Source organism: Trachurus trachurus, assembly GCF_905171665.1.
Source record: "Trachurus trachurus genome assembly, chromosome: 19".
Lineage (NCBI taxonomy): Eukaryota > Metazoa > Chordata > Actinopteri > Carangiformes > Carangidae > Trachurus > Trachurus trachurus.
The window spans coordinates 22,986,463-23,013,540 of NC_139913.1; the positions used below are offsets into that span (position 1 = coordinate 22,986,463).

At 41.8% G+C, this 27,078-nt stretch overlaps 2 protein-coding genes across 2 annotated transcripts; one reads left to right on the forward strand and one right to left on the reverse strand.

Annotated features, from left to right (window-relative positions):
* Window positions 1–1,962: 1,962 nt before the first annotated feature.
* sult1st6 (sulfotransferase family 1, cytosolic sulfotransferase 6) lies at window positions 1,963–9,217 on the forward strand. Its single transcript, XM_083994181.1, has 7 exons — window positions 1,963–2,910; window positions 3,590–3,718; window positions 4,935–5,032; window positions 5,234–5,360; window positions 7,548–7,642; window positions 7,769–7,949; window positions 8,870–9,217. The coding sequence occupies exons 1-7, from the start codon at window positions 2,724–2,726 to the stop codon at window positions 8,980–8,982; spliced, it is 930 nt and encodes a 309-aa protein (XP_083850307.1). The 5' UTR covers window positions 1,963–2,723; the 3' UTR covers window positions 8,983–9,217.
* Window positions 9,218–9,694: 477 nt separating this feature from the next.
* On the reverse strand, window positions 9,695–21,461 carry atp2a1l (ATPase sarcoplasmic/endoplasmic reticulum Ca2+ transporting 1, like). Its single transcript, XM_083994145.1, has 24 exons — window positions 21,159–21,461; window positions 20,180–20,197; window positions 19,711–19,793; window positions 18,639–18,743; window positions 17,797–17,935; window positions 17,030–17,110; window positions 16,861–16,946; window positions 16,450–16,747; window positions 16,194–16,360; window positions 16,014–16,102; window positions 15,477–15,579; window positions 15,237–15,368; window positions 15,029–15,145; window positions 14,306–14,524; window positions 14,110–14,221; window positions 13,275–13,498; window positions 12,920–13,140; window positions 12,517–12,719; window positions 12,333–12,418; window positions 12,106–12,239; window positions 11,853–11,970; window positions 11,581–11,698; window positions 11,258–11,302; window positions 9,695–9,896 (listed from the first exon to the last, which is right to left on the reverse strand). Exons 1-23 carry the CDS (start codon window positions 21,274–21,276, stop codon window positions 11,298–11,300), a joined length of 2,976 nt encoding a protein of 991 aa, XP_083850271.1. The 5' UTR covers window positions 21,277–21,461; the 3' UTR covers window positions 9,695–9,896; window positions 11,258–11,297.
* Window positions 21,462–27,078: the final 5,617 nt, after the last annotated feature.

Below are 27,078 nucleotides of genomic sequence, written 5' to 3' on the forward strand. Positions count from 1 at the left end.
TCTAACAATTTAAGGGTGTCCCACACATCTCATGTTGCTATAAGACACATGTTTTAGAAGATTTGTATATACATAGACACATTGCATAGATGGTAATCCAAGTTCTTGCAAAGTTATCTGAAGGTTGGTTGACTCAGGACGTCCTCAGGCTTAACAAAGCTCTGTGTGACTAGTACTGGCCATGACAGAAGACTACTCCTTACTTAAGCAATAGGCCCTATATCATGACAGGCAGTGGTATATGCTCATTATAAAGCCTTTCCGTTTTATAATATCAATTATAAAATGGAAAGGTTTCGTTCTTTGCGTCGGGCCGAAGACCTTAGCCGTACCACGGCCTGTCATGATATATTGCTTAAATAAACTGACCTTGATGTGTAAAATAAGACGCATGGAAACATAATTAGAAAATACCATTACTAACTAACATTAACATTAACATTAACTGTGAAACAGTGTAACTCCACTGTGACTGTGGAGACACTGTGGAGATGACACAGCCCTGATCTCTGCTTCAGTCACTATAACTCTGTCTTAATCTTTAATGCTTCCATGCTGTTGTTTTATTAATGGGTCTTATTTGACTGCCATTTTCTTTCCATAAATACTTACCGTCACTGTTGGAGCTGCAAAAGAGAGCCCACATGAGAGAAAAACCTTTTGTGCTTAGACTGATTGAGCCCTTGAACTGTTGATGTCAAAGGGTTTTAGTGTGAATAGCCTTCAGATTCACTGCAACATCTCCCTGACACTTGTAAGAGGCTGAGTATATGAATCATTTACAAATAATTCCAATTTCTTTTCTTTTTTTTAAAATACAAAAATTGGAAACTAGAGAAAATATTTCAAATTAAGGACCTTTGACTTAAACTGAGGTCAAGTAAACATCCTGCAAACTAATAGAAAACTAAAATACAAAAACATTTGGGTAAAAATGGGTATAAGGAACTATAAATTAAGATTATTATGACATAAATAGTTATGCATAGCTCTCCCTTTATGTAAGTTACAATAATGAAACTGTATTTATGATTTCAGTGGCACTTTCTTAGATTATAATGTTGATACACAATTTATTCATGGTATTTACAGTGTGTGAGGAATTTACAAAAATATGAAGGCAAGAGCTTTATTTCAGTGAAGAAAACCCTTCCTTTTCATGATTTCATTACTATCCCTCTACAAACATCACTGTGTGTGTTTTCATTTAGTCCCTCCTCGTCTCTCAGACTGAATATTTCCTCTTCTCTCACAGCTCTGTGTGGACTGATTGTCTCTGCAGCCCCCACACGGAGACTCTCTGGAGCCTTTATCTAATCCAAAGGAAATGTTGCGTGATGGGAAATTATGCTTTTGTTCTTTATGCTCCCCTAAAGAGAGTGTTTTTGTGTTATTTTTCACCGTTTTCATCCCCCAAAACCCCAGAAATGAACAAAAGCTAGTTTGGTAAAACTTTAGTAAAATGATTCATGAAGACCATGAATCATTTTACCAAAGTTTTCTGTAAGTTTTGCATTTACGCCTGTGAGTGTCTGTACTCTGTGTTCTTTGTGGCGTATCTCAGGAGACTGCTGAGGTGGGTTTGTTTTCACTAAAAACAGTGGGCCAGGAAATTAAGTGTGGAAATCCTGGAATGTAAATGTTAAACAAGTCCTTCTGGCTAAAACTGAGCATATAGCACCCACACTTCTATACAAAGAGGAGATGGCAATGCCAACAGACCTTTGTCAAGCAGATCTTTTACAGTTAAAAGGTTATCATGTGATTGATCTTAAAAGTTTGGGTCCAAAGGTGCATTTTCAGCTGAGGAGAGTGTGTGACTACTCTGGCTGCATTGATTTTTACAGTATTGACACAATTCAAAGCGCTCACTGTGACAACTATTACTTTTCTCTCTTGCTTTTGGTGAAAGAACATGAAATTGCAAGTGCTGCGAGTGAAATAACACGGAGGGAACATAGTAATTTGTTGAACTGTCAGATAAAACTGTGCAATTCTTCTCCTTTGTACTCTCACTGTGTGTGACCATAGTTTGCCTCTGTGGTGTGGAGAGCCTTTTCAAAGACCGCCCTTCCTCAAATTACAGGGGGAAGCGGTTAAGATAGTATTGTGAACAGGGGTGGAATTCATACGTAACTGGGAATGTTACATAAGGGCACTTTAGTGTAGGTCTCTGCCTTTGCAAGTTTCAGTGATCACAGGTACCAGCACTCAGACGGTCAGGTTACAAAGATAGAAAGAGGAGGAAAGCAGCAAGAAACACATTTTAAAGTGACTGCAGGCACTTAGCTGCAGGGAGCTGAGGACAGACTGGTGTTGTTGTTTTTGGAGAGAGCCCTACTGACAGATCCGTGCCTTTGGATTCAGATTCAGATGTTTGGAGGGGATCTTAGGGCTGAAAACCACAGGAAATCAAGAGGAGACAAAACCCAAACATCTCTGACCAGCAGCAGGACACAGGGTAAAAGATAATGACAGAGTAATCCATACAGAGTGATTGTGAAGCCTCACAATCAGATAGGGGGACGTTTGCAGACAGCTGGAATTTTTATGGTGCACGAAAGCAAGTCAGCCGTGAGTGTCTGACAAAGGACCAAAAGCCAGCTGAGAGAGGATCTCACAGAGGAAGCCACAGCACTGACCTCGCTCCAGGAACTCTAACAGTCGCATTTCAGCGACTGCTTTTCGATTTTCCTTGAAAAAAACTTTGGACAGTGTCAGACATGGCAGAGGAGGAGGACATTTCCTACAGCGAAGCCATCCAGAAGGCCAGCACTTCCATCACTCGCTTCCCTCTCATCCCGATCAGAGGAGTTCCTCTCATGAGCTACATCGCCAAAAACTGGGACTCCATCTGGGCTTTCCGTCCAGACCCCTCAGACATCCTCATCGCCACCTACCCCAAAGCAGGTACAGACAGCTGCTGCCAGATGTTGCTTAGACAGTCAGTCTCTGAAGTCAGCAATCAGCTCTGGACAGGACATTTATTAATGTCATAGACGTGTTTTCAAGAAAGTTCTGTGAGATGTCACCAGTGATGATGATAAAGCACATAATACTCAAGTACAGATATCAGGTACTTGTACTTTTTTACATTTATACACAGCTTTACTTTTAACTCTAGTGTCTGTGTGACAATCTATTAACATACAATGTTTTGTTTTGGCCAGGAGGTCAAATTAGCTCTTCCTTGATCAATAATGTGTTTGTTTTCATATTATTCAGCAGTAACAATAATCCAATGATATAGTAGGCTATAATACATATTATAGTTCCACAATCCTCCTCAGGCACTGAAATAAAGCTTGTATAACACAACAGAGAATGAGATAAACCGGTTATTTAGTAAAGAAAATGACAAAGAGGACCAAATGCAGACTCCAAGACAAGCAGTAATGTGTGTTGGATTGTAACAACAACAACAAAAACCTGTCTGATGAGGAATAACGACTGAAAAATGAAAGGAAGAAATACCCTCAGTATGGTCTGCAGTTTGTTGTGACTGTGTCATAGTTGTGTATTTTAAATGGTGAGATGAGACATCCTTTAAGCTGTGTGATGTTTTGTTTTAATGATTTCTGGACATAAGGGACCACGTGGACCCAGGAGATAATAGACCTGCTTCTTCACAATGGAGATGCTGAGGCTTGCAAACGAGCCCCAACGCCTGTACGCAGTCCTTTCCTGGAGATCTGCTCCCCCCCGCCCATCCCCTCAGGTGTGTCTTTATGTGCTTACGGCTGCATTCGTGTGATTGTATTTACACATTTTAATTATGCAAAACCTCCTTCATTTAGGTAATGAATGTGGTTTTATGTGATTCAGACTGGGAGTTAGACTGTTTCCCTTTGCACCCTCTGTCCAAAATAACTCAAGTAGCTCCACTTTGTGTCTAGCTTCATTCAAATGAGTTTTCCAACTAGGTTTGTCGGTGCCATGTCAGAACTCACAAATCCAAGTCCAGAGGAATGTTTTCATAACCGCTTGTTGCTTCCGTTTTAATCAGGGTCAATGAGCTATTAACCCATAAACATTTCCATCAGTGCCTAGACTCCCCCACTGGCAAACCTTTTTTTTTTTGCTTGTGGCTTCAAAAGAAAGAAAGAAAGAAAGAAGTAACTAAATCAATGAAGTTGGGTTTTTGTGTAACCAAACTTTCTGCATCAGTGTTCCCAGCTAGGCCTACAATGTTGCACCAAATTGTGTCATTATTCTTGTCATTTAAAAGCTCTTTTTGGCAACAAGGAGGCAGAAAAAAGTCTTAAACATTTGCTGCTAATTAGCATTCACCGTTTCCACCATTTTCTTGCATGATGTTTACCTTGTTACTTGGGTGAGCTAGTCACTAGTCTTTCCTATAAATTCTGTTTAGAAGTTGAACATTTTTACAAAACATGACTTCAGCAAGTCTTGTCAGGAAGTGCGAATTTATTAAAATTGACCCCGGCTAACTTCAGCTAATAACCTCCTGCAGGCTGCAGCCTGAGGAATCAAATGAAGCCTAATAGGCAAATGATGTGATATCAAACTTTCTATTCAACTCCTAGCATTAAGGGCAATGTATTGCTTACTGAAAATATAACCAAAGAAAACAATCATGAAGCAAAACAATGAGTTAAAAGAGGCAAAAAAAAAAAAAAAAAAAAGCTCCTTGAAGCTGCAGAGTGTATGGCAGGTCAAGTTTAAACATTTTCTTGGTTTTGAATTCTACCCTACTATGATAAGATGTGATTTCTTAACATGCACCTTTAACCAGACTTCTAAACTGTTTTTTGTTTTTCAAACTGCTCAATAAACTGCAGCACAATTTACTGTTTGGCTCGTTCTGGATTTTCACTCTCAGTTAAAACATAACTGAAAGTCGGCTCGAAAATTGCAAAGTGTTTGAACTCTTTCACATGTTCTGTATCCATTTCCTGAAATTCATGTCTCAGGTCTTGATCTTCTGGAGAAAATGGACCCCCCAAGACTTATCAAAACACATCTTCCTTTTCAGTTGGTGCCTCTGGGGTTTTGGGAAAACAAGTGCAAAGTAAGACTTGATATCAGACACATCCTGCAGGGAATTTTTATTGTTTTGGGTTGGGCAGCCGCAGGTGCATGTTGATGGGGTGAAAAGTTCCTGAAACAATGCGCATAAATGGGACAAGAGGTTAACAATACAAACTTATCAAACACCTGTTATCAGTGTCATAAATCCCTTTGTATCCGTCCCTGTTGTTCTTGTTTGAAGGCTATCTACGTGGCTCGCAATGCCAAAGATAACCTGGTGAGCTACTACTACTTTGACTGTATGAATCTGACCCAGCCTGAACCGGGGCCCTGGGAGGGCTACATCAACAAGTTCATGCAAGGGGAGTGTAAGTAGATTAATTCACATTCCTCAGTGTCATTTTACCTTGAATCAAACCAGTTATTTCTGTTTGCACAAAGCCTGTAACTGGCCAAGAATGTACCTCCAGACCAATAGGCTATGTGTGGTTAATCAGTAAAAAATATGTCACTTCAGATTTACAAATTTCAACTGTGTTGTGATTTGTTTTTATTTCCTGACCATTAATAAACAAGCAGCTATCTCACTTTCACAGATGCTTTTTTTTTTTTTGGATAGGTGACAACCCCTTTGTGTGATTGGTTTATATCCACTCCCTGTTGAGACACTGATATGACCTGTTCATTAACCACTTAATAAGCTATCATTATGGTATAATGATCATACAGGAGCAGATAAAGAACCACACATTTTCCTTATGAGCCCATACTTGTCTGTGTACGACAAGATCAAACTGGCTAAAAAGAAAAAAACACTTGTCACTCATTGAAGTTCTAACCATGAAGTCTAATCCATGAATTCATAAAGAAGTAAATGCTCTGATTTCCTGGACATGATTGATAAGTTAAAATCGAATATTGAATCCTGGAGACTGTTACCATTATCTCTGATAGGTCGCATCAATGCAATTAAAATGGTAACTCTCCCTATTCCTCTACCTGTTCCAGAACACCTGTTTTTTTTTTGCCAAAATCATTTTTGTAAATTATTAGATTGATTCATTTTACCCTTCGTGTGGGGTTTCAAAGCACATTGTATCTCGCCAACATTGGGGACCTTTATCTCAATTAGACTTTTGCTACCTTTACTCATCTGTCAGATACACATTTCTTCTGTTAGCTGCAGGTTAGAGTTTTGGTCCGTAAAAACATCCCTCACTTTCAGTCATTGCCAGCTCCCATTGAACTAGGCTATACTCTTCTAAACCGTTCCCCTGACTCTAAGAGACTTATTTCACGATTTGTTGACCTTTTTACTTTACTTAATCCGACTTCATCCCAACACTTAGAGAAGAAGTTTGGGAAAAAAGACTTAGCTCTGTCAATAAGTGACAATGATATGGGAAACTTATCTTGGTGATATTCACAGCTGCTCGATAAATTCAAGACACCAATTTATTCAGTTTAAAGTTATCCACAGGCTACGCCATCTCTTGTTCTAAACTTCACTCTTTCTACCCTTATATCCCCAATCTGCTCAAAATGCAGATCAGCTGAGGCCCTGGGCCACCGATTTTGGTTTTGTCAGATTAAATCAGTTTTGGTCTGATATTTTCAAATGTTTTTCTGAGGTATATAACTGTAATATCTCTCCAGATCCACTCACCACAATTCTGGGTGGCTCTCGACATCTTTTTATGCTCACCAATTTGCACCGTAAAACTATGCACGATCTGATAACACCAAGTAAACAACAGCCCAGGACTAACCCTAACCCTAAACCTAACCGGTTGGTTATAACAGCGCTCCTGGGCTGTTAATTACTTGGTGATATCAGATCATGCGTAAAACTATACAATACGGAATGGTCATTGCAAAAAGGAACATCTTATTTCATTGGAAAGGTAATGATGAGGCGCCTTCCTTTAAGGCCTGGCTTTCAGAAATCACCAGTCTGCTACATATGGAAAGGATCTAACACAATGTCTCTCTCAGCTCTGCAACCTTTGATAGGATGTGGCAACCATTTCTTCTATATCTGTCAAGAATGACCTAAAAGTAATACTTCACTCACATTCATCTCTGTCAACGTAACTTCATGTTTTTGTAATACCTGGTATGTTCTCTATGTCAATGTATATAAACTGTTTCTGAGCAGGGCCTTTTTTTCTCTTCTCTTCTTGTCCGCAATGTGTATTTGTTGTTGAACAAATACTATGCTTTTTTTTTCTAATATGTCACAGTTCGTCTGTTGTCCTGCTTAATTAGTAGGCCTATATTGAAAATTCATAAATAAAATATTTAAAAAAAGAAGTAAATGCTATACTGGGGAGGATAAACATCAGTGAAGGGACTTTTCACAATCTGGCAACCAGAACATAATTGGCTTCTACAAACCTAAATACAATATTCATTGACATTCACTTTACAACAACTTTAACATCAATGTCAGAATGTATCTAATGTAGCCCATATAACTGGGCTGATTGTCATAGTTGTGGTGAATCTAAATTGAAGTGGGGGAGACATTTTCATGAATCATGTGGTTTGTGCAGTGTCATGGGGCTCCTGGTATGACCATGTGAAAGGATACTGGGCAGAGAGAGAGAAGAGAAACATCCTTTACCTCTTCTATGAGGACATGAAAGAGGTAATATATGGACCCAGAATGACCAAAGCATGCTATATTTATTATATACCTCCTTCATGCTATACTATGGCTACAGCCTCCAAAACAAAGAAATAACATACTTCTCTCATCATGTTTCTCCCCCAGAATCCTCGGCGTGAAGTGGAGCGCATCATGAGGTACCTGGACTTGTCGGTCTCTGATGAGGTCATCGGTCAGATTGTGGAGCTCACCTCCTTTAAGAACATGAAGGAGAACCCCATGGCCAATTACTCCTGTATCCCAGCGCCTGTCTTTGATCAGACCATCTCTCCCTTCATGAGAAAAGGTACAGCAGTCTGCTCTCAGTCTCACCCTGAAACAAGACACGCTTTAAAGAGAATTAAAAGCAGGAGAGGCAAACTGAATACAATAAAATGAAAATGTAATAATGTAATGCAGTTACACCAACCTCCCTGTCAACATAAACAAACACCAAAGGCTTCTTGGACTCATTATACTCAACCAGTCTAATAGTGCCCTCTAGTGGTCTATGTATGCTTTGCCTTTGATTGTTTAGTTGTTTGTTTTTTACTTTATAAGCAATATATTTCAAACAAAATAGTTAATTTAATTAATTGAGTGATATAAAACTCATTTTAAATTGTTGTGATAATCAGTTAATTGTGTGAGGTTTCATCCAAAAATGCCCCAATGCTGTTTTCACACTCAAATGTTCTTGTTGTGTCCTATATATAAGGTACTAATTTGACCATTTGAAGTCATAGTAATAATCAACTCTGGTTATTTGGAAAATGTCAGGGTTTTCTGACATTCTATAAACAGTGATCAATTAATTGAGGAAATAATGGGGGAATTAATGGATCAGGAAAATAATCTTTAAAACCTAATGTTTTAGGTTAAGTGATATGCAATTTTATTTTGTTTTTCCTTAATATACAGTTTATACATATAGATTAAATGCGGTCATTCCTATGTTCCCACAGCCCTATGTTCCCACATTTCTAACTTTTGTTGTCACTGAAAATTAGGCCCTATGTTCCCACCATTGGTTGGGTTTAGGCAATGAAGAAAGGAGTTGGTTAAGTTTAGTAAAAAGACCAGGTAGAGGCTAGACAGGCCAGATAGAGAGAGTCCAGATAGGTAGAGAGAGTCCAGTGGGAACATAGGGCTGTGGGAACATAAGGCTGTGGGAACATAGGCATGGACCCGATTAAATTACCATCCATTCTTTGTTTCTTCTTTCAGGCGAAGTGGGTGATTGGACAAACCATTTCACAGCTGAGCAATCAAAGGTGTTTGATGAAGATTATGAACAGCAGATGAAGGACGTCGACATACCATTCAGGACCCTCATCTAAAGGATTTTACAAGTGGAACGCAGCTCTGCAGACCAAAGACCGATGGCAGTAGCATTGTGCAGCTCTCAGCAGGCCGAAAAACCAAAACCAACGACTAAGAAGCAAAATGTTTGACTCACTTCTCAAGTCTCCATGTTAAACACCATAATCACTGAACCTCATAATGTGCAGATAACAGAAGAAAGTCGTGTGAATCTATGTGGCAAGGATCAATAAAGATGTGCTCCACAATTCATGTACATGAGTTTGTAATCATCACTTTATTGCAACTTATCACGTAAACAATATATAAGACCAAAAGTGTTGTGACTGAGTGGACATGCCCATTTTATGTCATGAGACCTCCAAGAGTCCCCCGACTGCATGAAGCCTATAGAGTGTGCTGGCAGCTGGAGGCATGTGTTTTTTTTCTGCCCATATGAAGTCATTTTGCAACCGTACACCACACTGTACAGAGCCCAGCCAAAGCAGGGAGGCTGCACCAGACACGAGCGACAAAGACTAGAATAAAAGTAATGAGCTGGAAAGTCAATCATATGAAAATGGACAGAGGACACAAAAACGCGACAATTGAGAAAATCCAAGTTTAACAAAAAATCACTTTTAATACATACTTTATTTCTTAGAATAAAATCTTAAATATTTGAATACTTTATCAGCAGGGTTGTCTGCCTTCATTTTTAATTCAGTATCCTTCCATATGTAGAGGCTATTTTTATGTAGATTTTTTGACATGTTTTATTGTATTTTTTTTTTTGTACATTTTCCTGTGTTTTCTCCTCTCTCTTCTATTGGTTGGCTCACTATGGCTCCCCTCTTTGGTTGAGATCTTCCTCTCTCTCTTCTTCGCCTCTTCATCTCCAACCCTTAAGATCCTCCTCTTCTACATCTCTATTTACGAATCTCGACACCTGCTGTGGAGTGAAAATAGACAAATCACAGAGGGAAAGGATGTGTGGACACATGACAATTAAACAGAACGACACATACCGTAACTAACTTTTGGACAAACATGAACATTATCAAGACAAAGCGTAAGAAAAATCCCTCAAAAGAGAGCTAATCCCAACGGGAACCTTTGGTTTTCTTTTTCTTTATTTCTGACTGAGGGTCTTACACATGGAGGTTGGTAACAATTTATTTGAATATATACTTGAAACATTAGTTGATATATAAGTATTTATTAATTAATGTTAAGTATTATTTCTTCTCTAATTAAGACATATTCTGTATAATAAAAATTATGTCATATGAAATTGTTCATCATTATCTGCTCATGTCAGTGCCCAATAACAGATTTTAGTCAAATCTAATCATAATTACATCAATAAACACTAAATAAGAGTTTTTAGCAGCTAATACCTGCATTATAATGTCTCATAAACCTTATTACATTTTTATATGCGATTCTAAGTTGGAGGATTAAAGTGAATTGTTACCAAAGAGTTTTGTGACACATTGACTCGATTCAATCTACAAGAACGCAGACAGAAACACAATAACAGAAACACTGTGATGCTGACAGCAGCAACTCAGAGGTTGCTGAGGCACCTCGTGAGCCAGTACGACAGGAGAAGTGACAATGAACAGAGAGCTGAGAGGAGGACATCAGGTACAGAAAGCGTCACAGGGGTCTCCCCGCTCATTGGCCAGACCACGTGATTCCTTCACTTTCCAGTAAAGTCGCAGCATCGTAAGGGAGACCCCGCAGAGTTCGGCAACAACACAGATCTGATGATATGTAGACACCACTGAGCACCAGTGTTGGGCATGTTACTTTAAAAAAGTAATTAGGTCTAGTTTTAGTTACTTTCCCCAAAAAGTCTGCGTTAGTAACGGCGTTACTGCATGATAAAAGTAATTAACCAGGGAAAGTAACTATTGTGTTACTTTTTGTTAAATTAGATAGTTACGTTATCCACAGCTCCATGTATAAATTTTTCGTTGTCAATAAATGCCCGTGGCCAGGCGGAGGGTGAGCAACACAGAGATAAGAGACCAGACTTGCATAGATCCTCTCTAAACGGGTGTATTATTTTCTGACGGTAGTCTACTTCTCCGTCTGTAACGGTAACGGTGTTGTAACGGGGGAAACAGTAACGTTTTTGATTACTCGTTACTGAAAAAAAGTAGCACCGTTAGTAATGCTGTTTATTTTAACTCCATTATTTCCATCATTGCTGAGCACAGATCTGCATCGGAGCAGCACTAACATATGCGACAGAGCAACAACCTACACAGTGACAGCTGAAAGCAGTGCAAGCTGTGGGAATACCTGGTTTAGTTACAGGCTAATGATGGTGGGTTGACTGAATTTACTCTGGAAATCAGAAAAAGGGTTAAGTGAGTTAATGAGGAATGGAGAGAGGATGATGAGAAAGATCAGGCAGAAGAAAACAGGCATTATTAAATATATGATGGGGTGGTAGACAGATGGAGGGATGAGGTAGTAAAATAGAATTATAGTAAAATGAAGGATTACAGTTTGTTAAAATCAATAAATGATGATAGGTATTAATCAATTAATGATGAAGGAGAAATAAAATGAGGAAATAAGGTTTATACAGTGCTATGTGTTAGAGTGACTGAGATACTTACTCTCAACGTAGTTACGGGCGAAGAACTTCAGCACCTCATCAATGAGGATGACGGGGAAGGAAAGCTTCAGCACCATCAACCACTGCTCAACGCTCAGATGGGTCAACTTGAAGATCATCTGTGGGGCAAGAAGGGAGTGAGTGTTTACTCATGGCACACTGCAACTCCAACGATACTTCAGTATAATACTTAAAAGTGTGAGATTTCCCCACACAGCTCTTCAATCCAAAAAAAAAAAAAAAGAGAGAGAAGAGCATGGAGGTCTGACTTACGGGCAGTGGGTCAACATAGATGATCATGAAGTGGAGAGACATGGAGAGGGTCATGGCGGCAGCCAGCCACAAGTTGCTCCATGGGGGCATGCGGACCAGAGACTGGTTCTCAGACAAGCTGGAGAAAAGAGACAGAAATTGTTGAGATTAATTAATATCTGTGGTGTGCAGCACTGTCCTGTGTATTGTCGTTACGGAACATACATAAAGTATTCATATACATTGTATACACAGTGTAAACACAGTGTATTACCTGTTGAGAGCGTTGCACATCTCAATGGTGACCAGCACAGACAGAGCCATGGTCATGGGAGGGGAAGCCTCAAAGATATGGCAGTCGATGCCGGTGAAGTCCTCGTTGGCATCGTGGCACTGCATGAAGTGGGACTGCACAGAGGAAAGGTATAAATGTTTTAATATCAGCTTATCTAAAGATGAGTGTTTGTAGAAGGCAACACAGAAGAGAGGGGAGTTACTGACCAGCTGGTGGTAGGTGACACCGGGGCCGGTGGGGTCGTACAGGAACCACCAGCCAGCACCACCGACGGTAGCAGCACCGACGTATCCTGTTGGAGAAAGGCGACAGCGTCAATGCATGGGAACGCTCCGCTCCGACGCGTTTCAACTCGGTGCACACAACACAATGTCCACAGTTCCTGCTTACCGCCAATAGCCATGTATCTGAAGAACAGCCAGCCAGAGATCAGGGGCTCCTTGGGGGAACGTGGGGCCCTGCCCATGATGTCCAGATCAGGGGGGTTGAAGCCCAGAGCGGTGGCGGGCAGACCATCAGTGACCAGGTTGACCCACAGCAGCTGGACGGGGATCAGAGCCTCGGGCAGACCCAGGGCAGCGGTCAGGAAGATACTGACAGAGAGAAGGGGAGGGCCAGGTTAGCCAGAGAGAGTGGTGAGAGATTTCATGTGTGAAAGAGGCAAAAACAAGCAAGAGAAGAGATAATAACAGAGATAATAATAATAATAATAGTTAAACAAACAAATGAGAGAGGAAAAAGAACAGAGAGAGATGGAGAGAAGTGGACAGAGTGCGTCGTTCAGGCCACTCACCAGACGACCTCACCGACGTTGGAGGAGATGAGGTAGCGGATGAACTGCTTCATGTTGTTGTAGATAGCTCTGCCCTCCTCAACAGCAGCCACAATGGAAGAGAAGTTGTCGTCAGCCAGGACCATCTCAGAGGCAGACTTGGCAACGGCAGTGCCAGAGCCCATGGCGATGCCGATCTCGGCCTTCTTCAGGGCAGGGGCATCGTTCACACCATCACCGGTCTGAGTTGGGGAGGAGGAGAGGAAAAGCACAAGTTATCGCTGTTACTTCCACCAGCTGCGCATCCCGACGCAAAACAAGAACAGAACAGATGTGATACAGCTGCTCAGGACCTGGTCCCGGTGCGCTCTCTTACCATGGCAGTAATGTCATCATGACCCTGCAGGAACTCAACGATCTTGGACTTGTGGGATGGCTCCACACGGGCGAAGCAGCAAGCTCTGACCACAGCCTCGGGCTGCTCGTGGGAGGGGAGGTCGTCAAACTCACGTCCGGTGTAGGCCTTGCCAGAAACATCCTCATCCTCGGTGAAGATGCCAATACGACGGCAGATAGCGATGGCAGTTCCCTTGTTGTCACCTGAAGAGCAGACAGAGAGAACATGGCACGGAGTCAATACAGCAACAAAACACCCATGCCTTGATATTGGTACTAGTGTAATTATAATGTTCTACTAGGGATGTCACGATTACTTGTTTTCACAATTAATTGCGGTATTAAACGCCACAATTAATTGATCGCAAAGATTCCTGAATACCGTCACTTTCCGAAAAAGATTATGTCGGAACCATATCGGCAGATGTGCACCAAAGTAAAGGAAGCTGCACAGACACTGGTCCATTTCTCTAATGTAACACAGAATTGGTGGGAATTTAAATGTTCGTGTGTCATTTGTTATTTAAAAAAATGATTAAAATAAACTTAAACATTTGGTATAGAGGACAAATAATGACTTAAATATTTCAAACACTTCCCCTGGGGGATTAATAACTGGTCCTATATTAAGAGATTAGTAATGTAATTATATTTTGACTATATTTGATTTTACACATTCATAGTGTTGTGAAATGTATTGATGCATAATAATCATGATAATCGTAACACCGTGATTATTTCTCTACCAAGAAAATCTATAATCGTGACATCCCTACGTTCTACTATTGGTGATTTATCCAACCGTTGTTACTAACCGGTGATCATGATAACACGGATTCCAGCCTCTCTGCACTGCACAATGGAGCCAGTGACCTCCTTACGGGGGGGATCCAGCATACCCACGCAGCCAACGAAGGTCAGGTCAGTCTGAGGAGGAACATTTCCACATGTGGTCAGTAGTTGTATCCACGCAGCCTGTTATCTAGTCCGTACAACATGTTGCCTTCTCACCTCGTAATTGGCGAACTTGGTGGAGTCCTCCAGGTTCATCTCCTCGGGTCTCAGGGGGCTGTCGCAGGTGGCCAGGGCCAGGCAACGGAGGGTGTCACGGCCGGTACCCCAGTCCCTGATGACGGCCATGATCTTCTCCTTGATGGCGCCGGTCAGGGGAACGCGGCTGGTGCCAACGCGCACGTATGAGCACCTCTCAATCACACCCTCGGGGGCGCCCTGCGGAGGAAACAGGAGGCGGTTGTTTAATGTTTAGCGCGAAAAGCAGCGCGATCAAAGAGCGCACACTGCAAAAACTCAAAATCTTACCAAGAATATTTGTCATTTCTAGTCAAAACAAATCTAATTCTACTTAAAATAAGACTCATCACATTAAAAGTAGCTTGTTTTTAGACACTTTTTACTTCTTTCAAGCAGATTTTCACTTGAAATAAGTAGAAAAATCTGACAGTGGATCAAGTTTTTCTCTCTTATTACAAGCACAAAAAAACTTGCTTTCACTGGCAGATTTTTCTACTTATTTCAAGTGAAAATTAGTTTGAAACAAGTTAAAATGATCTAAAAACAAGTTAATTTTTAGGTGATGAGTCTTATTTTAAGTGGAAAGAGTTTAGTTTAGACTAGAAATGAGACATTTTGACAAGAAATAAGACAAATATTCTTGGAAAGATGTAGAGTTTTTGCAGTGCAAGGTGTCCAAGAGGGAAGAGAGCCGGGACACACCTTCACGAACATCTTGGCGCCACCGTCGCCCTTGCCGGGAGTGCAGTACACGGACATGGACTTCCTGTCACGGGAGAACTCCAGGGTGAAGTTCTTCTTCATGAGCTGCTTGATCACCTGTTGAAAGATACAGAAAGAAGAAGGTTTTTGTGAAATGCTTAGTCACCTGGCAACGGTCTGCACTTCAGGAAACTCTTAGGAAACTTACGACACAGCAGGCGTTGGCTCTCTCAATTCTGGACAGGTTCTTCACGTTGCTGTTGAACACGTTCATCTTCTCAACCAGGCAGCACAGAGCGGTCTCAGTGGCCTCACCGACCTTCTCATAGATCTTCTTGGACTGTGGGAAAAAGGAGGTTCGATGCACATGAGTCGGTTAATCCACAGAGGGTCATTATGAGCTGTCGCTGCAGCAAAACGCAGAACAGAAAAGTCTTTGTGACTTTACCTCGTTGTAGTCGAGAGAGGAGTCGTTGCACAGGGCGCAGATGGTGGACAGCTCAACAAGGCCATCGTATGCGCTGCAGTTGGTCTTGGCACCACCCTGGGAACTGAAGGAGAGAAGATGGAAATTAGAAATACGTGAGGTCAGCCGATGTAGACTAAAAACACAAGGTGATGGAGCATGTTCTGTGGTGGCTACTAAACTGTGAAATGAGCTACCATTAGAAATAAAAATGTCCCCACTGCTCAGTATGAGAATTTGTGACCCCTGTTCTTGTTTGTCTTTTTATTCTCATTTTATTGTATTTTTAATCTGTCTGTTCTTTTATGGCTCTTTCTTCATTTTTATGTATTTATTCCTTTTATTCTTCTTTAAATTGTTTCTTTTATCTTTATTTTCTTAACCATTTTGTGCTCTATGTCTTGTATGTAAATCACTGTGCAGCACTTTGGCAAACTTTTATGTTTTGGAAATGTGCTAGATTGGATTGGACATTGGATATAATAAACAATGGTAAACCAGAATGAAAAACCAACTTACACCTCGCCCTCGGGGGTGTACTTGGATCCAGAGATGTCGAAGGCATCAAGGTCAACATGGTCGCCGTCAACACTCTTGATGATGAACATCTGCGGAGGAGGAAAGACAGTTTTTAATCGTGGCTAAAGTAGTGCATCTTTGTCTGCAAAGTGTGTTTTTCTTCTTGACTCAACAACCCACCTTGGTCACACACATCTGGTTGGTGGTGAGGGTGCCGGTTTTGTCGGAGCAGATGACAGAGGTGCAGCCCAGGGTCTCCACAGAGGGCAGGCTTCTGACAATGGCGTTCTTCTTGGCCATACGGCGGGTACCCAGGGCCAGACAGGTGGTGATGACAGCGGGCAGACCTGAGAGACATTGACGCAAACTGTGAGCGGAGGAGAAGCACATGTCGTTCTTTCATGATGCTGTCTTTTTTTCTCTTCCTTCCCCTCACCCTCGGGGATGGCAGCCACAGCCAGAGCGACGGCGATCTTGAAGTAGTAGACGGCACCACGGATCCAGGAGCCACCGTGGACGGGGTCGTTGAAGTGGCCGATGTTGATGGCCCAGACGGCGATACAGATCAGGGTGATGACCTTGGACAGCTGCTCGCCGAACTCGTCCAGCTTGGCCTGCAGAGGGGTCTTCTCCTGCTCGGTGGCAGCCATCTGGTCACGGATCTTACCGATCTCAGTGGACACTCCGGTGGACACAGCCACACCGATGGCCTTGCCAGCAGCGATGTTGGTGCCCTTTTTGGAGAAAACAAAGAGGAGGGAGGTTAAATTTTTTTTTAAAATCAAGCAGGAATAACAGGAAAAAAGCTTGAAACAGAGCTGCCACAGTGAAGATGTTTGACTCTTACAGAGAAAAGCATGTTCTTCTTGTCCTGGTTGACGGCTCTGGGGTCGGGGACAGCCTCAGTGTGCTTGATCACACTGACGGACTCACCTGAGAGAGAACATAGACAATTACACTCAAAACCAAAAACCAAAAACATGAAATGACAGATGTAAGGTTTGATGAGAGCTTACCAGTAAGGATGGACTGGTCGACACGCAGGGTGGTAGACTTGATGGAAACAATCCTGATGTCAGCGGGGACCTTGTCACCAACTGTGGGAATCACAGAGAAAAGACGATTAAAATAGATTCTTGTTGTTTGTTTCAGAATTAATCAATATTTTTCTGCATTCTTCTGTTGTCTGTGTACTTGTGAACTATAGTGCGAGGTCAAGCTCTGTAATCATTTCACCATATAGGATTACATCCACATGACTGTGATAGTTGTTCAAATGGCACAATTCTTGTCACGAAAAATAATACTACTAATAATAATACTGCCAGTGATTCCCAGAATAAGAGCCAAATGCTCAGACAGCGCGCTAAATTTCTACACTAATCCATGGATTTCTTAATGGGGCAAAAGTTGAAGTGACACATATGTGGCCTAATGAAACATACATGAGGGTGGTGGTGGGGGTGGGGGGGGGGGGGGTGGAAGCTAGGCAGAGAGGCAACAGGTGTATGCTGACAAATGAACGGGGAGGGGAGAAGAGGTGCGGCAGGTGCCTGCGAGGGTATTTATATTCATGATTTAGTTTTCCTTCAGTCAGCATGTTTCCTCCGTCCTGCCTCGCTCTCCTCGCCTTAAAAAGACACATCGGCCTTCAACACACACATCTATCTCTTTCCCTTAACACTGTGGCTGTGTGTGTTGTCTCCTTTTCACACCTACGTTGTAATTGGACGTAACGGACTGTGACTAACAGGGATATTGTTTCCCCTGACGACCGACTTACCAGACACCTCCACAATGTCACCGGGCACGATTTCTCTGGCCTTGATCCTCTGCACACTCTTTCTGTCAGAACGGTAAACCTTGCCCATCTCAGGCTCGTACTCCTTCAGAGCCTCGATGGCGTCTTCAGCGTTACGCTCCTGTGGTGCACACACACAAAGAGCATAAAGACACTCGTTAAATCTTATTTCCACATCTCTCTCTCTCACTTTGTGAATAAACAAAAGGCACAGGCCTAATGCAGACTGGCTGTCACTACATGCCTGTTTATGTTTGCCTGAATGTAAACTATACTCAGTTTGTCCTTGGTCCTTGTCCTCTAACGGGCTTTGAGTCATTACACACACCAATTACACAGTGATACACAATCTACTGATGACATATGAGTAGGTCAACTGCACTATTCCAATCTAGGCTACTGTGTGACACTTTGCATCCCCGGACTGAGATGATACAATTGTGTTTTTGCCTCATAGCAGTACCAGTTAATTAATGGTATGTAAAAAGGCCTTAAGTGCATGTTGTATATTGTCCATACATTGCCTGCTGCTCTGGGCACCATATCTGGAGATAATAATCAAATTTTCTTAAAATAATCATATAACATACTGTAAGTTTTGGATATATTTGTATTTTAAACCAAAAATATTTGTTTTGCTCCACGTGGTTGCAGCCACACACACTATTTTGACCTTCAGAGCTGTAAAAGTGATAGATAGAGTATTCCCTATTGAGCAATCAAGTCTGTGTGGACATCCCAGCAGTAAGCGGAGCCTGTGTACTCGCAATGGATACGTCTTATTGCTCAACGTGCGAAGGGGGGTGGGGGCCTCGTCAACTGACCTGCCACACTCCGACGACGGCATTGGCGATGAGGATAAGAAGGATGACAAAGGGTTCCACGAAGGCGGTGACGGTCTCCTCACCTTCCTCGAACCAGGCCAGCACCTGAGGTCAGAGAGGGAAAGAGAACGTCAGTCACACTGATCCTGAGACACATGCGCACACATCGGTTTGTTCAAGTGTTGTAACCTTTTATATGATGTGTAATAGATGAATTAGTTTAGTATTTAGATCCTCTTATAGTTTAGTTGTATGTAATTAGCATGATTTTAAGTGCATTTGAATAATGTTATCAGTTATATATGCAGATAATAGTTGTTATTTTGATCATATTTCTGTATATGATTATACAATTGTTATTAATTTGATCTCAATGTCCCATAACTCATTGCTCCCTCTGAGTTCCACCCTCTTTCTGCGGAGGCCCTTCGTTTCTTCCCTCAGGCCTGACCTTTCTTGAAGGATTCAGTTTCTCTCCTCAGCTTGGGCCTTTCTTAAAATAAACCCTTACCCCTCAGCCCCCCTATACTTTCCTGACCCCCCGTCTCTTACTGGCTTCTCAATATTCGCCTTCTAAGGCCATCGTGACAGCTGCCCGAAGGGGCGAAAGCTTGGGTGTAGGAATTAATACACCTCCGACAAGCCTTTGCAATCCGTCTCCCTCCTCTCAAGTTGTTGTACTCAAAAATACACAGCAGGGTGGAGGGATTTGAAAGGGGGTTTAAGAAGTCGTCTCGACAAACTTGGCCGGAGAGAAGTGATCTCCAGCGTGGTTGTTTACTGGATTAGTTTGTGCGAGAGTGTCCCCTCCTTGTGGGTTTTAAAGTTAGAAGCAATTAAATAATCGTTTCCAGATGATACACTCAACTGTAAGAGGGACCAGAGTTTATTCTTGTTGATAAGTATTTTAATTAAGTGTCATTACAACCACTTGAGAGGCTGGAAAACTGGTCCCACGTGACGAGGGAGGCTCGTGACTATTACATACTCTGATGTTGCTTGAGTTTTAAAATGAACATGACAGGGTTAATCTGTTTAAAACTAATGATGTAATTAGCTCTTGTTCACTTACAAAAGAGATGCAGGCAGCCAGCAGCAGGATCCTGACAAGCAGGTCCTCAAACTGCTCCATGATCAGCTCCCAGATGCTCTTACCTGAGAGAGACGAGGAAATCAAATCAAATTATTAATAATAATAATTACAAAACATAAATGTTATTGCAGAAAATGTGCAAGTGAGAGTGTGTTTGTGTCGAAAAGGGATGTGTTTCAACTCTGTGGCATGTGGGTGATAATAATGATGGTGCAAATATAATAACAAGTTACAAGCGACAGACTGATGACGTCCAGTGGCCAAGTGGTATTTCATTAGAGCGCGGGCAGCACACAGTCAAATTGCAGCCTGCGTGTTTTTATTAACCCCTTCTGTGGAGGGAGGCCAACTGGGTGTAGTGGTGCTGGTGGGGTCATCTGGATCTGGATGGTACCAGGTGTCTGGAAGATTTACACATTTTGTGACAGTGGCAAGAAAGATCACTTACCCTCCTCAGCGGGCAGCTCTGGAGTCGGACACGAGGGTGAAGAAGGCAGAAGAGTGTGGAGACAGAAAGACAGGACAGAAGATGGTTAGTTAAGTGACAGTGATTCATGTTCATCAGGAAACATAAAAAAAAAAGTTATTACATCTTGGTAGAAAATCATAATGTGATTCTTTCAAAAAAAAAAAGTATAATATCGATAAATGTAATAAGTAATTCACAGTTGGTGAATTTGACTGCTGGAAATGAATGGCTGAATGTAAATGGCCATAGTATTGTATTATTTGCTATCGGCACAGTTTCCTTTGACCCCCAGTCAAGGCCTGATGAAAACCTGGCTGAATTGTAAACTTCAAAACTCAACTTGTAAAACAGAGTGAGACATTAGGTTTAATAACAGCAGAGCAGAAACATCAGTGTGAAAATAAGAAACTTGCTGCTTTTGAATTATACTGCCGTATTACAAAGCATTTACTGTCTATGATTGCTTATCAATAACCAAACCACTGGTTATTGATTAGCAATCATGTTCAGGATCAGTTAGCCATAAGCCATCTAAGCCCCTCCCCTTTTTGCCTGGCCTAAAATTATCCACCTCTCCTGTTAACGCCCGCCCCATATATCACCCAGGAAGCTTCTTGAGCCATCACCTGTCTCTCTCGCTCTCCAGCCATCTTCTTTGGCTGTCTTTAAATAGCCCTTCAAAGCCCTCAAAGTCTCTGCTTCTCAATGTCTCTGCATTTCTACCAGCTGTTGCAACTCCTCGTCTAAAAAAGCATCACATGCAAAATCTCAACCCGGCCCGGCTCAACGAGTATCTGCTGAAAACTCCATGTCAGGAAAACACCTCCAGGAGCAGATCTCAGCACAAGTCGTTGTACATCGAGGAATATTTATGAATGCAAACAATCACATTTTTCTTTGACTATGAGTTAAGAAGTTTCTCGTTGTCCCACCCCATCCCCATTGCCCAGTCTCTCACCATTGAAGCCGAACTTGTCCAGGTTCTTCTTGAACTGGTCGGGGGAAAGGCCGGTGTTCTCATTCACCCCGAAGTAGGTCAGGCATTCTGCCGGAGTCTTTGCGTGTGCTTGATCCATCCTTGCTGGATAGATAAGGGATTGGCCGTCTAACCGTGCCTATCCTCGCTCTTTTACTTCTTAGTTGTTCTCTGCAGGATTCTCCCTTGATCTACCACCCTCGCCTACAAGTGTGGCACCCTCCAATTCAGGAGTGCTGGACTGACAGAAAGAGCGAATAAGTGCAAACATGCACAGGGTTTTATACCCCCAAAGGGCTCAGGATTGGTGGACACCCCGCCGACACACGCCTCCAAATTCCAGCATGGGAGACCATGGTGGGGGTGGGAGTAGGGGGGGGTGAGGGTGGGGTTCGAGGTGGAGCAATGGGGAGGTGAGATGTTGGACTTGGACAGGAACTGGGGGGACAAGGCTTGGTAGTGCAGAAGAGTGGTGGTGCAATGGGCCGGGATGGGGGATGGGGGGTGGGGGGGTCGTACCGTGGATGAAAATGAGATCTGTTTTTGGAACATGCATGGTCAGTGGAATAAGACGAAGGTGAGAGAGTGAGACAGAAGATCATCCAGGGAAGGAGGGGGAGCATTGACTGACGGCTCAACTGGTTTCTGCTGAGCCAGAGACAGGAGCGAGTGAGCTCCACACACAAGTGAGACACAAAAGAAGGGAAACGATAGGCGAATAATTTAGTATTACATGAAGAGTCAGACACGTCGACACACTGACATGTGAAGTTCTCGGCGACTGGACACAAAGTTTAAAACCAGAAACCAGCGCTGACCTGCAGAGATACCTTCACCAGAGTTTGCATGTGTATCTCAAACCTGACTGAGCCAATGACCAGACCTGATAATACACCTGATAATAAACTGAGTTAAGCAAGACATGGGAATGAAAATGAAAAAAAAAAAGAAGAAAGTGAGTGTGTAGTAGACGAATGATCACTGGCAGCGAGGGGCGGGGGGAGGAATGCCATGAGGACAGCCAGCATGTCATACTATCGCACCACAGAGGAGAAGCCCCGGCTGCAGATACAGGAGGATCAAGTTTTATTTCTCTTTTTTTTATGAGGGAGGGAAGGCAGCGAGGAGAAACGGCACGGCCTAAGTGGATGCACGACACGACCGGGCCACAAACTGCCATTCAGCGAGGCACAATGGCCTCTTGTGGTGGAGTCAGAGCACTGAAACAGTTGCACTGCTCCAGCAAGTACTTACATGATTTAACACGGGAATGGACTGATTTATTTTTATTTTGTGTTCATGGGCTCAAAAACCCAACTAAGTCTTTTTCAATTTTTTACACTAAAATCTATTTTGATCACTTGTTTGCAAAACCATTTCTGACAATATATCAAAAAGTCCTAATGTGGTTAAAACTAGGACAGCTTGTATATCCTGTATAAAGTTGAATGGTGTAATGCTGAGCTCTGATGATTTACTATTTGTTTTAACAGCAGTAAACAGGCTGCTGGCTGCTGCTGAGTCCTCTGTAGACAGGGATTCAAGTTGCTGTTGCTAATCAATAAACTGACAGGTGTTCCTGTGAGAACAGCAGTGGTCTCTGCTCAGCACCGTCCACAGCTACACCACACATTTTTGTTGCAATCTATTTATTACAGGATTGTGTTGTTGTGCAAAGATCAGTCTGTTTTCTGTTATTTGCATTTGTTGAGCAGCTTTTGTTTGAGTCAATGCTGCATTCTTCAAACTTTATTTTCGGTTGTACTGTATATATATATATATATATAAACTGTATCTAAAACTATCATAAGAGTTTAACTGCTTTCAATGTCAGTCATTAGTGTTATACTATATGTTGATATTTGATTTTTACTGCGTCATATTTCTCTCGAGTGCCTCTGTCACTCAGAGTGTGACCATCATAAAGTGGATGGTCATGATGACGGTTGACGAATTCAAACAAATCAGGTCAAACAGAAACAGAGAAACAGCTGCTCTTGTCTTTTCAACACCACCTGTGTCTTTACAGTCAGTAAAAGTTATGTAAGGTTCAGTTTATACTGAGACCAAACTGTGTACATACATTTCTTTAGCAAATTATTCAGATATGCCACAAATTTAACTTGGGGGAAAAAAAAGAATTGGTGCAGAAATAATAAAGTAATAAACTCACCCTAACCCTAACATGTTAAATACTATCAGTTTTTCTTTTATTCACTGTTTCTGTGAAGTTTTTCTCTTATGCTGACGGATGTAGAAAAAACATTTGTTTTCTCCCGCCTTTGTCAAAGAATGTTGCTTTTACTGATTTGTTTTGTACAATATTGATGAATATAAATAGTGGCACACCTGAAATAGATTCCCCAACTTGTCCAAGGACACTCCAGCAGGGTGGATGTTTCTAGTCATGGAGGTCGTAACTCAGGTTGTCCCCGCTCAAGGACGGTCACTAGTTTGTCTGGAAATAAAGCAAAAGAAAAATTAAAAAAAAACACACACACGTACTGTATACTGTATATAAATATAGATGTGTGTTACTTTACACAACCCTTATGACTCAGCAGTATTCAATTCTCTTTTGTTATTAACGGCTGGTATTTACATTTTTACATTTAATGGATGTGTAGTTGGCTCTAAATGCATCTTTCGGAGATTTACAGTAGGTAGGGTTAGGGTTAGGGCCTGCTGGTAACACAACAAACACACTTGTGCTGCTCCTCCCCTGGGAATACACACTCCTGCACTGTGAAGTTGTTTTTGTGGAAGCTTTCAGGTTTTTCAAACAGCAGCTGGTGACCAACTGACTCAGCCCCTCTGGCCTTCTGGTGAGGGGCAACTTCCGTCCCAGAAAGTTCAGTAAATTATCCATGATGGAGAAGAGAGTGGCAAACAAGCAGAGAAGGCTCTTAGTTTAATGCATATTTTAAAGTGGTGGGAGAATTTCACTCACAAAGCATCTCACTGAGACAGAGTATGAGATCAGCTGTAAACTGTGTGTGTGTATAATCACAGAGACATCTACAGCTCTGGAAAACATAAAGAGACCACTCCAACATGTTCTTAATAAATCATCTTCTCTACATGTATGGCAGCCATCGATTCCTGTGTCTATTGAACTCCAACACAAGCACCTCACTCTACTTAGCTGATCACCTGAATCAAATCATATTTAATGAGGAAGAAAGATTATAAATAAATAAATAAAAAACACTGCTGTGATTAAAAATTGGGATTATTCCACCAATTTGGATTTCTAAACTCTTCCCAAGTTTAAAAATTAGTTTTAAAATGAATATGAACTTGTTTTCTTTGCATTATACAAGGTCTGAAAACACCAGAATTTTTTTTGTTATTTTGACCTGTTGCCATTTTCTGCAAATAAATGCTCTAAATGACAATATTTTTATTTCCAATTTGGGAGAAATGTTGTCAGTAGGTTATAGAATGAAACAAAAGTGTTCATTTTACTCAAACACATAGCTATGAATAGTAAAACCAGAGGAACTGATCATTTTGAAGTGGTATCTTAATTATTCCCAGAGCTGTATGTTATATACATATTCATGTACCTCATTGTACTAGCATTTTAGTAAATATTGAATATTATTTAGTGTTTATAATCATTTTTATTCCTACATGTCATCTATAAGAACATATGAGTATGAATAAAGTGAACCTACAATACACACTATATCTGCTCCCCAGCCAAATGTGAAACTGAGATTAACAGGAACTGTTTTAAAATGATTAATTAGTCTTTGTGTGAGAAGGGTTGACATTTGGGACTAGCTTCTTCTTTTTGTTACTGGACATGACGATTAAATATTTTACACTCATTCTGTAACACGTTCTGCCCGTGTCCCCATCTCTGTTTCACCCAGCCACTCTCCAGGCCTCAGCTGTCGTACAGCCGCTCTGACCTCTGAGATTTGGGGGGGCTGCGATAGGGGTCGGCCTGTCAGTGTCTCCCTCAGGGCAGAGCAATGACATTTAACTCAATATCCCAGAAGGATAAGGTTTCTCCCTCGCTCCCCTCCATCTTCCGCCTCCGTCTATCCCTGAAGTGTCAGGAGCCCATGTGTGCAGGGACTACTACGGCGTAAAACCTGGGACCCCCATCACCTCTAACTCCCACCGTGTCGCTAACATGCCACGCCTTCGTGCCAGGCTGAGGGATCACCATGTGCCGCCTTAACCCGTCGAGCCCTCCCTCCTCCGCTTGTGAACTCTATACATGTTCCCAGTTCTGTACAAGTGTTAAGTACTGTGCTAGTGCAGCTGTACGCACACAAGCTATCTTATGCAACTAAGTCTGTCTCTGCTGACTTGCACGGTACGAGCAAAGTGAGAGGCACACGGCGACATTTGTCACTTATAGACATGGAGCCAGGAAAGACTGACATATTTCCTAAAGAAGGTTATTGTCATTAACAGCATGTTTTCTGGGTTGCACACTCCTGTATCCTACCCAGCTGATCAATATGGATGTTACATTTTGGTTTGGTTAGGCGCAAACAACTTGGACTTTGTGGTATAACTCTTATGTACAAGTAACAAATATATAACATTAACATAACATAACATTAAAAAGTCTCAGGTTCCCAGCAACAAGTTCAAACTCCAGCAGCATCTCCTTCCATCCAAAATAAACCATGGTGCCAAAACATTCACTAAGCACCAACACTGAATCCAATAACATGGGACACGTGTGGTATTGAGAGTAAGGACATAATTAGTACTGGGCAATAAGGCAATGGATGAAGGAGCCCCAGCGTCAGAGTTAGCTGGGTACTTGTTACAGCATTAGCTAATAGTAATAATAGAAGTGGCAGCTGAGTCTCTGAATCCAGAATTCCTGGTGAGTTATAAATAGAGCAGGTGACACTGGACTGCTGGGCATGGCACCACCACAGCTTTGCAGCTTTTTTAAATGCAGAATGCTTCGGTCCGGACCTCGCAACTTTTCAACTTTCAGCTCCAGGCAGAATATAAGAGAAGGATGCTAGAGGACGCATTCGACTCCACAGTGTCATCAATATCGGCGCCGTGTGTTACATTGGGGCCGAAGAGTCCCTGGTTGTTCACACCATTCCTCACACTTAAGGCTGTACTATATAAGCCACGGGGGAGTTGACAGGAAAGCGAGCCTGTTGATCAAAAGTAGCTTTCATTTTAATGATGGAGTGTCATTTACTTCGCTGGGTCTGCATTTTTTAAAGGCCGCTCCTGTCAATTTACAAGCACGAGAGCTTTGATTGGGAAACTCAGCAATCAGCATCTGCAGCGTGAAGCACAGCATCACACTCACTTCACTGGATCGCATAAACTCAGATTTTACTCAGCTGCCCCACTGGCACTTCTATATTAAGATTGCAGAGAGGTTATTTCTACACAATGAGTTAAATTTACTCGGTTACACCTGCTGCTGAACATTTGGAGTAAATTGTACATGTTCAAAATATTTTTCAGTCTTACTCAAACACATTATTGGAGAAAACATGTATTTTATTGTTTTAAAGGTGTCAGTATAGCCTAATATCTACATGGGACAATATGAGACAAGGACTGTGATTTTTGTGTTATTACTGATTAATGTGGGTATGTGTATACTGTATGTTGCATCTTGAGGATGTTTGTTTGCACAGGTGGGTGAAAACAAGTTCCCTGCAAAGGACAAATAAAGCTGAATCTGAACAATAATGTTCAGCATTTACTCACTTCTGAAGCCTCTTTTCAACAGATACTCTAATACGCATTCTCTATTGATCAATCTTATCTCCACTTGCTTAATACAAACAGTTTCTAGATATATAAATATAGATATAGATAGATAGATAGATAGATAGATAGATAGATAGATAGATAGATAGATAGATAGATAGATAGATAGATAGATAGATAG

What these genes read in the sequence shown, in the direction of transcription:
- atp2a1l (XM_083994145.1), bottom strand. Translation starts at nt 21,276, where the DNA reads ATGGATCAAGCACACGCAAAGACTCCGGCAGAATGCCTGACCTACTTC. An exon ending in CAGATACATGGCTATTGGCG is followed by an intron (nt 12,419 to 12,516) that starts GTAAGCAGGAAC and finishes TTTCTCCAACAG; the next exon opens with GATACGTCGGTGCTGCTACC. An exon ending in ATGTGCAACGCTCTCAACAG is followed by an intron (nt 11,971 to 12,105) that starts GTAATACACTGT and finishes TCTTTTCTCCAG; the next exon opens with CTTGTCTGAGAACCAGTCTC.
- sult1st6 (XM_083994181.1), top strand. Translation starts at nt 2,724, where the DNA reads ATGGCAGAGGAGGAGGACATTTCCTACAGCGAAGCCATCCAGAAGGCC. An exon ending in CGCCACCTACCCCAAAGCAG is followed by an intron (nt 2,911 to 3,589) that starts GTACAGACAGCT and finishes TCTGGACATAAG; the next exon opens with GGACCACGTGGACCCAGGAG. An exon ending in CTCTCCCTTCATGAGAAAAG is followed by an intron (nt 7,950 to 8,869) that starts GTACAGCAGTCT and finishes TTCTTCTTTCAG; the next exon opens with GCGAAGTGGGTGATTGGACA.